General features: G+C 34.0%; 1 protein-coding gene across 1 annotated transcript; it reads left to right on the top strand.

The window, feature by feature from the left end:
* The first annotated feature begins 5,149 nt into the window (after positions 1–5,149).
* LOC143643507 (olfactory receptor 52B4-like) lies at positions 5,150–6,094 on the top strand. Its single transcript, XM_077112128.1, has one exon. It carries the CDS (start codon positions 5,150–5,152, stop codon positions 6,092–6,094), a length of 945 nt encoding a protein of 314 aa, XP_076968243.1.
* The last annotated feature ends 7,373 nt before the right edge of the window (positions 6,095–13,467 follow it).

Here is a 13,467-nt window from a genome sequence, read left to right as displayed (position 1 = left end):
TATTTTAAGCACAATTTTTCTTTAAAACTACATCTTCTCTAATAAAAAAGAAAATATTCTAGTTAGATTACCAGCAGTTTAGCTAATATATATGTAAAGATTAGTGACAGTGAAGACATAGTCAAGAAAACTCTCCAAAATGAAACACATTGAGAAAAATGAACTAGTATCAGTAATATGTGAGTTCAACATATGTGTAATTGGAGTTTCTGAGGGAAAGGAGTATGAAGTAGCTGTACAGAAAAAAAATATTTAAAGAAAACTGGCCTGAAAATTGTTAAATTCTATAAAAGGTATTTATCCACATATCTAAAACGTTGAACAAACCCCAAGGAGAAATAAAAATCAATGCATTGTGCTTATAATATATGTACAGGTAAAATACATAAATGCAATAACACAAAGGTCAGGAGAAAGAAAATGGAAATATCCTTTTGTAAAATTCCTATACTATATGTGAAGTGGTAGAACAGTGCTTGAAGCTAAACTGGGATAAATTAAATATGTATACTGTAAACCACTAAAGCAGCCTTTAAAAGACAAAGGGTGTAGTTAATAAGTCAAATAATAAAATTGAATCTTAATCTACAAAAAAGCATGAAATACGGGACAAAGAGGAAAGTCATTGTGAAATGGTAGACATAAATCAAAAAACATCAATAACCACACTCCATGTAAATATCTCCATTAAAAAGCATAGGCTTTCAGATTTCATTTAAAAAGCATTTTAAATATGCTGCAGACCAAAACGTATTAATTGGAAAGACAAAAATAGATTTAAAAAATAAAATTAGGGACAAAGATATTCAATGTTAGCATTAATCTAAAGATATCCACAAAACATTGAAGACATTATGTTGAGTACAATACACTAGATATTAAAAGGACATATATGTATGATTCAGCTGATACAAAATAATCAGAATAAGCAAATGCATAGTATCAGAAACTAAAATATATGTTATCAGGGGCTGGGCTCCGGGTAGGGAACGGGGGGATTAATGGTTAAACTGAATAGAGCTTATACTTGCATTGATGGAAATGTTTTGATCATGGGTAGTGTTGATGGTAGCACAACACTGTGAATGCATTTAAAAGCTTTGAATTGTATATTTGAATGTGGCTAAAAGGGGAAATTTTAAGTTAAGTTAGGTGTATATGTCATTAGAATACATTTGTTAAAAAAAAAAAAGCCCTAGAACTTGACAACACAAACAGTGAAACTTAATGTAAACAGTGGACTATAGTTAATAGCCCAATTATAAACATATTCATTGGAAACAAAGCTATCACACTAATGCAATTTGTTAACAACGGGGAGATATATGGGAGTGCCACATTTTATGCAACATTTTTTGATAAACCTACAACTTCTTTAATAAAAATTATATTAATATAGCAAAGAAAGCTTTTGGCTATATTAACATCAGCTAAAGTAGATTTTAAAGCATAGAATATTAATAGAGATAAAGAGAACAACCCCATAATATAATGAGTAAAATACCAAGGGACAATAACAATCCTCAACATTTATGCACCTAGGAATAGTAGTTCAAAGTGCAAAAATTGTTAGAATGCAAAGGAGAAATAGACAAGTGTATAATTATAATCAAAGATTTCAACAAACTTCTTTCTGTAATGAACAGCACAATTAGAAGGAACATCAGTAAGAATACAGAAGACGTGAACAACACTATCAACCAACTTGACCTAATTGACATATAAAAACAAACAGATCAACAACAGCAGAATAGAAATTCTATTCACACATAAATGAAGTTACAAAGATAGACTATATTGTGGATCATAAAACATTCTGTAATAATATATAAATGATTACAGTACAAACTATGCTCTGTAGCCAAAATGGAATTAAATTAAAAATCAATAAAAGAAAAATCTGGATAATTTCTGTGATAATTTGGAAAATAAATAATGAGCTTATAAGTAACACATAGGTCATAGGAAAAGGCGAAAAGAAAATTATAAAGTATTTTAACTGAATAAAAATGAAAAGGTGACATATCAAAATTTATGGAACTCACCTAAAGCGGATCTTACAGGAAAATTTCTATTCATAAATACATTTATTAGAAAAAAAGAAAGGTCTCAGTCTCCAACCATAGAAAATTTAAGCCCCAAATAACAGAATAAAGGAAAAATATATAAAAACAGATATTTATAAAATAGAAACAAAAAAAAAGGTGAGTTAAAATCAAAGAAATCAAACTGGCTATTTGAAAAGATAAAACTGATGAATCTCCATCATCTTGTATCCTGTGGCTTTTTTACACTCACTTATTAGTTCTAGGAGTTTCATTTGGTAGATCTTGAATTTTTTTTAATAAAATAGTTTTATTTCTTCATTTTTGATCTGCAGGGCATTTATTTCCTTTTCTTATCTTATTACAGTGGCTAAAACTTCCAGCACTATATTGAATAAGAGCTGTGAAGGCAGACATCCTTGCTTTTTTTCTAATCTTTGACGGAAAGCATTCAGTCTCCCACCATTAAAAATAATAGTAACTATAAGATTTGTCTAGACATTCTTTCTCAAGTTGAGTAAGTTCATCTCTATTTCTATATTTCTAAGAGTGTTTAAATCATGAACAGATATTGAATTTTGCCAAACACTTTTTCCGTATCAACTGATATTATAATATGAGCTATCTTTTTTAACCTTTTAATATTATGAATTACACTCCTTGATATTTGAATATTTAACCAGCCTTGCCTCCTTGGATTATAGCTTTCTTGGTCATGATGAATAATCTTTCCGCATGTGGCTGCATTCTACTTGCAAATACTGTGTGAAGGGTTTTGTGTCTATATTCATGGGAAACAGCATATCTAGCTCTTCTATGAATTGATCAGAGACAGGTTGTAATTGTTCATTTCATTTATCAAGTTGACTAGGTAATATTATCCAGTTATTTGGTCAAGCAAGTACTGGCCTCACTATTACTGTGGATTTAAATCATTAGTCATTGCATAGTTCATTGCATCTATGCCTGATTACATTATAACAGAACTGAATTCCCCATCTTGCAGAGCATGTGCTGTCAGATTGAGAACATTGATAGGGGAGGAAGGGTATCCGAAAACTTGGATATGGGCAAGTATTTTAATTCCTCCTCAAATTTACCAGTCATAGTTTACTCTGGTTCTGTTCACTGCCATCTCTTGACTGGGTGTTTTTTTGTTTTTTTTTCTCTTGCTTTTGTGTGTGTGTATTTTTTGTTTCTTAAAAGTCAGCTACAGACATTAGAGAAAGACAGATTTTCTCTTTTGCTAAACCTTTAACAAGGGTATTAAGTCAATCTGGTAAGGATTTGAGTGAGGTTTGGGTCCTGTTTTTGTTCTAATGCTACCTTTTCTATAAAGGTAAGATTTTGCCTGAGTCTTTTTATCAATGTCCTCCCCACCTTCAGCTTTATGTCTTCCATTTTTGCCTATCATGGAGAAGGCTCTTGATCCTACCTTGGAGTAAACTACCATCAGTTGTTACTCATTGCTAGTTAGCCTGCTGGTGAAGGGCAGTGAGGGTCTGGTTCATCCTCTGTGTTAAGTAGGTTCCAGTACCTGTTTCTGAAATATGGGGACTTCTCAGTGATTCTACCATTCCTACAGTTGGTGGAGACCTGTCATTGTTAGGTCCAAGATTGTCTTTCTGCCAGTGACAATTCAACAAGTGACAGAAAATTTTTCTTGTTCCCTCAAATCAGCTGCCATAGGATTTACCTATGCCCTGAGTGTGACAGGACTGAATGCACTTCCCCCAGTGGCTTAAGAATTTTATTCCACAGGGAAGACAGGCAGAAACATATGGGTGGAGATTTGAGCCTTTCCACAGATGTTGCTTCCCTCTTTCCCAAACGTATATCATGTGAGAAACTTTCTCAGGACTTTCACCTTCCACTAAATCATCCTCTTATGCATGTGTACTGGTCAACGGGGAAAGACTGCAAGTAGGTAAGCAGTTGTAAATATTGTTTTAGAAATGTTGAGAGGGATCGGGTCTAAAGACATACATTTGAGGATCATAATCATGAAAGATGTTATGACATTATTAGATTTATCCTGACAGGAATGAGGAGTGAAATGTTTAGAAAATTCTAAATTTTACAATACCATGTATATGAATACATTGTGTAAAGTACATTTCACTGATAAGGATATTATGTGTAGTAAATCTGTAAAATCTCAAAATCCAAGCTCTATTCCTTTGAGTTGTGACAAGATACTTAACCTCAAATTCCTATTCTGAAAAATTGGCTGTGATACCACCTACTGCCTGTGTTGTTAGAAGCATTTATTGATGTTCCATACGTAGCATTTTAGATCAGTCTCTAATATTGACATTTAAAAGATAGCTCCCTAATTCTAGTTCAATTTGATAATCCATCAATTCATAAATGTATCTTACTACAGCAAACCCCTAAATTCATTGTCAGTTGCAGTTTTTACTGTTTCTCTACCTTCCAATCTGTCTTCAACTTAGCTGCCAGATTAATATATCAAAAATGTTTTCCAATATCTAAACTCATTGTTGCTTAACATGTCCTCGCTGATTAAGTGTAGCCTCATTAATTTATATCTGATCAAGTCTATTTTGCTGACATCTTTTCTCCAATTGACCAAATTTGCAATGTCACATGCACACAAATCTGAAAGCTTTTAAACATACTTGCCATTTGCATGGCTAATATTTCTCCATAACCTGCTATATAACTTTGTTCCATTTGCTAATTTTTATTCCTTCCACCTATTGACATCCTATACTTCTTTCAAAAGCAAGTTCAAATGTCAACTCATCCTTAAAAATGTCACAAATACAAACTGAATTATTTCTTCCATTTTGTTCTCCAATAAGGTTTACTATGTATCATTAAATAAGATGTTGACTTAGACCATTATTCAACTAAAGAAAAAAAAAGATTATCTTCTTTATGAGACCAAGTAAGACCACATTCAGAAGACAAACCATATCTTCATCATTTTTATATGCAACATAACTCAGGCCTTCCTCAGTATGGAACGGGGTCAGGTCAAAAGCCATTGGTAACATCAAAGAAAATCTTAGAGATAATCTGAATTCTCCTCTGTCTTTGTAAACAGGATGTTATATCCATAAAAGATCACCCTAGGTATGACTCCCGTAAACCACACTGGGGTCAGCCACACAGTCTTCCGCTTGCTGGGCATCCCTGGCCTAGAGGACCAGCACCTGTGGATTTCCATCCCCTTCTTCATTTCCTATGTCATCACCCTGCTTGGGAACAACCTGCTCATCTTTATTATCCTCACAAAGCGCACTCTCCATGAACCCATGTATTTCTTCCTCTGCATGTTGGCTGGAACAGATATTGTCCTTTCCACATGCACAGTTCCTCAAGCCTTGGCCATCTTCTGGTTCCATGCTGGGGAGATTTCCCTGGATCGCTGCATCACTCAGGTCTTCTTTCTCACTTCTACTTTCATCTTTGAGTCAGGGATCTTGGTGGTCATGGCATTTGACCGTTATATTGCCATATGCTATCCACTGAGATATACCACTATTCTTTCACCCACTCTAATTGGGAAAATTGGAGTGATGATCTTTTTGAGAAGTTATGGGACAGTTTTTCCTACAATATATCTTCTGAAAAGATTGACATACTGCAAAAGTAACATTCTCCCAAACACCACTTGTAAGCACATTGTCTTGGCCAAAATTTCCTGTGATAACATTCGAGTAAACATCTGGTATGGGTTATTTGTCCTAATATCAACCTTGGTCTTAGATGTTTTACTAATTTTTGTTTCCTATATGCTGATTCTCCATGCTGTTTTCCGCATGCCTTCCCAAGACTCTCAAAATAAGGCTTTCAATACTTGTGTCTCCCATGTCTGTGTCATTATCCTCTTTTATGGGCCTGGAATCTTCTCAGTCATCACTCAAAGATTTGGACACCACATCTCACTCCATATTCATGTCCTTCTTGCCAGTGTCTATAATTTGGCTCCACCTATGCTGAATCCCATTATTTATGGGATCAGGACAAAACAGATATGGGACGTAGTGCTTCAAATGATGTCTCCAAAGCAGAAATAATTGTAATCATGGACTAACATCATATTTCCTCAGCAATTCTCTCCCTACTTTATGTGAATGTAATTATCATGATGGAGATGGATTCAACTGACATACTAGTCAAATGACTTCATGTGTCAGTGTCTCTAAAGAAAATGTGACAGTTGCAAAACCATGTAAATATACTAAAAAAGTACTGAATTGTACACGTAAAAGGATAATTTTTACGGTATTTGAATTAAATCTCAATTTAAAAAAAAATATATATACAGCAATTTTGATATCTTGTAGTTATGCTCTCCAGAAAAACATCTTAACCTTAATCCATTCCTATGGGTGGTAAAGCCATTGAAAATAGAAACTTTCGATGAGGTTACTTCAGTTAAGATGATGGGTTTTAATCCTATTACTGGGGGGTCTTATAGAGAAGGCCAAAGGGAAAAAGCCACAGGGCTCTGCCAGGAATAAAAGTCAAGAGAACTCACAAAGGGAATGAGAGACAGTATCATGTGCATAGCAATGTGACAAATCCACAAGGATGGCAGGCAGCCAACCCCAGAATGCCAGTCTTAAGAAAGCCTCACCTTACTAATACCTCAGTTTTGGATTTTCCCAGCCTCCAGACCTTGAGCCAATAAGTTCCCATTGCATAAGTCATCCCATTGCATGGTATTTGTTTTGGCAGCCCAGAAACTAAAAAAAAGGAAAGGATGAACTAGAGATAGCAGACTTCCTGGATAATATTGAACTGTTCCTTTCTCGTGTACTTTAGGCTTTGAATACCTCTACTTGTTCATTCTACTCATTAGGACATTTCACCAGCCAGTCTCAGCTTTAAACTCTGTCTTCAAATTTTTGTTATTTAGAGTAGCAATTACAAAAATTCCCTGTATCATATAATCCATACATACTCACCTTGAATATAATTTTAACATACATAGATATATGTAAGTATATTATACGTATTTTAATTTTCTTTTGCAAAATGTAAATTATTACAAATGTTTATTAATGCTTAACTTTGTAAGACTTTTATTTATGTTGCCAATTATTTGTAATAAAATATTTTTAAAAAGTCCAAATACAGTGCATCCACATAATAGTATACTAAGAAATTATTAAATAAAAATTACATTGATGAATAAGAAATGTTTTCTAAAGAATATACTAGAATAAATTAATTAGGTATGGCCTCTTCATTACCTGTGACATAAAAGAGCAGGGAAAAATAAGAGCATAGTTCTATGTGTTTGATGATGGAAATATATTGCCCATATATTTGTGAGAGAAATGCATTCAAGATCATTTCATTAAACAGGAGGCACTTTTTAGAAATACTTTTATCTATACATTTGTGCTAAAATTATATTAGTAGTCATATACATGAAATATAATCACAAGATGTTTTTGCAATAATTTTAGTTTGAATTGTGTAATATTTATACAGTGAATATGATTTACTCAGAGAAGAATGTATGACAATATTTTTCAGAGGAAAAGTTTAACACTATTGATTAATATTGCCATTAGTATAGGAATGCTAAAGATGAATTATCCTAATTTTTGCTTGTCTGAAAGTATTTCTAGTTTGTCTTCAATTTTTTTTGGGGGGGAGGTGCATGGTCTGGGAATTGAACCCAGGTCTCCCGCATGAAAGACGGGCATTCTAACCACTGAACTACCCATGTACCCTGTCTTCATTTTAAAAATGATAATTTCATATATAGAATATTAAGTTGGAAGACTAATTCCCAGCAATTTGAAAATTTCTATCTATTGCCTTTGCTTCTATCTTTTCTATCGAGAACTCACCTGAAAGTTTTATTGTTATTCCTTTAAATTTAATGTGCTTTTTTTTTTTTGACGGCTTTAACACTTATGTTTTGTCTTCTTGCTTTTTAAACACATTCATTATCATATTTTCATGTGTGGTTGTCTTTCCATATATCCTCTTAGGATTTTGTGAACTGTTTGAATATGTGAATTTATGTCTTTCATCAGTTTTGGAATATTTTTAGGCATCATCCACTCTAATATTATTTTTCCTTAGTTTTTCCTCTCTTGTGGAAACTCAGTAATTCTTATATATTTTCAGTGTGTTTATTATGTTTTATCTTCATTTTCTCCCATTCTTTTATTCACTCTCAATTCAATTTCTATTACTCTTATCAGTCCATCATTCAGCTCATTAATCTGTCTTCTGCCTTGTAAAATCTGATGTTTAGCTCATCCACTAAATGTTTATTTTCAAATAGTTACATTTCTCAGTTCTATAATATCCATATGATTTGTTTCCTAAATGCTTGTTTCCTTCTGAAATTCTCCAAACACTAAGCCTCTTGATTATATTTTGCTCTTTAACATATTCATTAAAATTTTATAAATCTTTGGGATGGTATACAGGACAAAGTATAATTAATGCAAGCTAGGGTCTATAGTCAACAGTAACATTGTAATATGCTTCCACTAAACATAGCAAAAGCATTATGCCAAAACTTAATGTCAACAAGTGGGGGTTATGAGGGATATGGATTCTTAGCAGAGGAAAAGGAAATGTCTTCATATAGATTATGGTGACAAAGGTATTATTGCTATTATTTAGGTTGGATCATATAATGTGTGAAAAACTCTGATAAAAATGAACAGAGAAAAACAAGTGCTAGGGAAAAGGTGAAGAGATGTGCCTATTCACTGTTGGTAGGTAAACTGAGAGGCACAGCCCCTCAAGAAGGCAGAGCAGTGGCTCCACAGGAGGCTAAGGGTGGGGTTGCCATATGATCCTGCAACCCAATTGCTAGGTATATACAGGAAAAACTGAGGGTGGGGACACGAATGGACATTTGCATACTGATGTTTATGGCAGTAGTGTTCTCAGTGGATGGAGGGGGCCTAAGAGTATAGCGACTGGGATGGAAGAGGGAACTGTGGTGTTTACATACAATGAAGTACTGAGTGGCTGCAAGAAGGAATGCATTTGTGAGGCATCCAACTAGGTGAATGAAATTTAAAGACAGCATGCTGAACGAAATAGCAGCAATAAAAAGACAAATATTATCATGCCTCATATATGGACTTACTATAATATACAAACTCAAAGAATTGAAGCCAAGAACAAGGTTATCAGGTTGGGACCTACTGTAGAGTGTCCTAGATTTTAAGCTCTTATAAGTATTCATAAATATTCAGGAGGTGTAACTGTTACTTGTAAATTCTTAGATGCTGAATTATTTATGTATAACCTGGTTGGTCTCTGAAACTTCAGGTATGTATGTGATACCTGAGACTCTGATTTAGAGCACTGAAGCTATGAAATTCAGCATTACTCCATATAGCAGTTGTTTAAAAAGTTGAACAAGTGATCAAACTTTGACTAGAGATATGAATGAGGTTTATCTGGATAGGACTAAGGTAAATAAGAATACTGGGTAAAGGATGTTATAGTACATATTTTAAAACTTCAATTCTACATGAGACCAAAGGGAGACTTGCTTATTTGGTTCAAAATTTATATTTTGGGAAGCTAGCATTACCTAATTTAACTTGTATGGTCAGTTTAGTTGTACACCATAATTACATGGAATCTTGGATAGGGCATGAGATCTTGTTGGTTGTGCAGTTTAGTGTGCTGCCCTGATATAGCCCAGATATATATTTTTTGCCATAGAATAAAAAAAAAATTGCAAATTTCACTTAGGGGACTGGGGAGAAAAGAGGAAATATTAAACTTCCCCATCTAGGGAGTTCCTGATATTCTCACAAGCAGTGGGAACAACCAATTCAATAGCTGAGCCCTTGATCTTGGGGTTTCCCGTATGAAATTATTCCTGCAAAGGAGAAGCTAAGCCTACTTATAAATATGCCTAAAAGTCATTCCCAGAGAACTTCTTTTGTAGCTAAGATGTGGCCTCTCTCTCTAATCAATTCGGAAGATGAACTCACTGCCCTCCCCATTATGTGAGACATGACTACCAGGGATATAAATCTCCCTGACAATTTAAGACAGGACTCCAGGGATGAGTCAGGACCCAGCATCTGGATAGAGAAAGCCTTCTTAACCAAAAGGGAGAGGAGAGAAAAGAAACCAAATAAAGTTTCAGTGGCTGAGAGATTTCGAACAGAGTCAAGAGGTTATCCTGTAGTATATTCGAATGCATTATATAGATATCCCTTTTTAGTTTAGCGTGTATTGGAGTGGCTAGAGAGAAGTATCTGAAACGGTTGAACTGGGTTCCAGTAGCCTTGATTCTTGAAGATGATTGTTTAACTATATAGCCTTTATATTGCAACAGTGTTTGTGGTTGTGAAAACCTTGTGTCTGGTGCTCTTTTTTTCCAAGGTATGGAGAGATGAGTAAAAAAAAATAAGGACAAAAGATAAATAAATAATAGGAGAGGATAAAGGGTAAAGAATTCCAGTAGCTAGCAAACTAGAACACTCCCGAATATCATTCCACAATAGACTCTATAAAATTTTCCTTTTTCAGTACCCACATGCTCTCTCTGCCCAGAAAAAGTGCTTGATAAAATCTAATATTCATTCATAATAAAAATTCCCAGCATACAAGGGATGAAGTCGAACATCCTCAAGTTGATAAACAACATCTATTAAAAAATCTACAGCTAACATCATATTACATGATGAGATATTAGATGCTTTTATTCTAAGATGAGAATAAACAAGTATGTCCCTCTCAACAATCTTATTCAGCATTGTGCTGGAAGCCCTGGCTAATTCAATAAGACGAGAAAAAAAAGAAATTGTATATAGATTGAAAAGGAAGAAATAAAATCGCCTGTGTTCACAGATAATGATTGTCTGTGGAGAAAATCACAAAGAAATGTTGCCTGTGTAGGAAAATCCCAAATCTTCTGGAATGAATAAGCAACTATAACAAGATATAACAGAACACAAGGTGAACTAAAAAAGTCAATTTCTTTCCTATATACGAACAAGGATCAAACAGAATTTATAATGGGAAACATAACACAATGTAAAGTTGTACCAAAAAAAAAGAGAGAAATACCTAGGTATAAATCTAACAAAATACATATAAGGTCTTTTATGAGGAAAACTAAGAAAATTTGAAACAAGAAATCAAAGAATAGCTAAATAAATGGAGAAATGGTCTATATTCTTGGATGAAAATTAAATGTTATTAGGATATCAGTTCTCCGCAAATTAATCCGTAAATACCTGCTTTATAGGTATTTATACCTATGTATACATATATATATATACTTATACCTATAATATTAGTTAATATTAATGTATCAGGATTGATTCACCGATTATACAAATGTACCACACTAATGCAAAATGTTAATAATACGGGAAAATATGGGAGCAGAAGAGATTGTGGAAACACTTTTCTTTCTGTGTAATTTTTCTGTAAACCTAAATCTGCATTTAAAAATAAAGTCTATTAAAAAGAAGATAGGGACAATCAAAGGAAAGTCTCAAAGGAAAAGGCTAAGCCTACTTATAATTATGCCTAACAGTCGCCCCAGAGAACTTCTTTTGTTGCTCAGATGTGGCCTTTCTAAGCCGAATCTATAAATAACTCACTATTATCCTGCCTATACGGGACAGGTCATCCAAGGGATTAAATCTCCCTGGCAATGTGGAACATGACTACCAGGGATGAGCCTGGCCCTGACACTGAGGAAGTGAGAAAGCCCTCTTGACCAAAATGGGGGAAAGAAATTAAACAAAATAAAGTTTCCGTGGTCAAGAGATGTCAAATAGAAATGAGAAGTTCTTCTGGAGGTTATTCTTAGGCATTATATAGATACTGCTTTTTAGTTTCTATTGTATTCGAATAGCTAGAAGCAAATACCTGAAACTGTTGAACTGTAATCCAGTAGGCTTGATTCTTGAAAATGATTGTGTAACTATACAGCTTTTATGGTGTGTATTAGTTTGCAAGCTGCTGGAATGCAATGTACCAGAACTGGAATGTTTTTTTGTGTGTGTTTGTTTGTTTGTTTGTTTGTTTTTTACATATATTTTTTGTATTCTTTATTTTTATTTTTTTCTCTATATTATCATTTTATTTCTTTTTCTGTTGTCTTGTTATTTCTTTTTCTAAATCGATGAAAATGTACTAAGAAATGATGATCATACATCTATGTGATGATATTAAGAATTACTGATTGCATATGTAGAATGGAATGGAATGGTTTTTTAAAAGGGGAATTTAATAAGTTATAAGTTTACAGTTCGAAGGAAGTAAAAATTTCCAAATTTAGGTATCAATACGAGATTACCTTCACTCAGAAAGGTGATTGGTCTGGAACACCTTTGCCAACTGGGAATTCATATGGCTGGCAACTGCTGGTCCCTTGCTCCCAGGCTCCTTTGCTTTCAGTCTCTGTCCATATGGAGGTTTCTCACTCTGCTTCTCCAGGGCTGGCTTTCATCCCTTACCTCCCCATGGCTCTCTTCAGGTTCTGGCTTGCTTGACATTTCATGATGACATCTGCTGGGGTCCAAGCATCTCAAAACATCTGTGTCTCTGTTCTCCACATGTCCACATCTGTGTCAGCTCTGATGTGAATTTCTGTCACCTTTGAAGCTTCTGTCATTTCCATTGGCTCAGTTACTTCTGAAGTTTCTCCAAAACATTCCCTCTTTTAAATGATTCCAGTAAACAAATCAAGACACACCTAGAATGGGTGAAGTCATATCTCCACCTAAAGTGAAAGGTCACAACCACAATTGGGTGTGTCACATCCCCCCCAAAATAATCCAATCAAAAGATTCCACTAGAGTCTGGAATGGCATTAAAAGAAACAATTGTTCCCATAAGATTGGATCACAATTGAAACATGGCTTTTCTGGGGTACATAATACGTTCAAACCAGCACACGGTGTGATCATAAGATCATGAAAACCTTTTGGCGGACACTCTCTTTATCCAATGTATGGGCAGATGAATAAGAAAATAAAGACAACAAATAAATAATGTGGGAGCATAAGGATATGGGATGTTTTGGGTGTTCTTTTTATTTTTATTTTTTATTTCTTCAAGTAATGACAATGTTCCAAAATAGATTGTGGTGATAAATGCATAATTATATGAAGACACTGTAAACTATTGATGGTAAACTTTGAACGATTATATGGTATGTGAATATATTTCAATAAAATTACGTAAAAAAGATGGAGGGACACTCAAAGGAAAGGCTGATGGTTTTAATGTAGGTCCTCCTGTATAACTAAAATTAAAGGATAGATCAAATGAGGAAATGTCTGCAATGAATATTACTACTTCAGAAAACTGGGGGAAGAAGTGAAATGCATTATGTGGCAAACATGGAATGTTTGGTTATATTACAATAAATCCCTAAATTGTCATAAATCACAGTGAGTAAACATTAAGTGTCAATATATTA

The sequence above is a fragment of the Tamandua tetradactyla genome, chromosome 8 (assembly GCF_023851605.1).
Source record: "Tamandua tetradactyla isolate mTamTet1 chromosome 8, mTamTet1.pri, whole genome shotgun sequence".
NCBI lineage: Eukaryota > Metazoa > Chordata > Mammalia > Pilosa > Myrmecophagidae > Tamandua > Tamandua tetradactyla.
The sequence above is the reverse complement of the archived record's forward strand: the minus strand, read 5'-3'. Positions and strand labels throughout refer to the sequence as shown.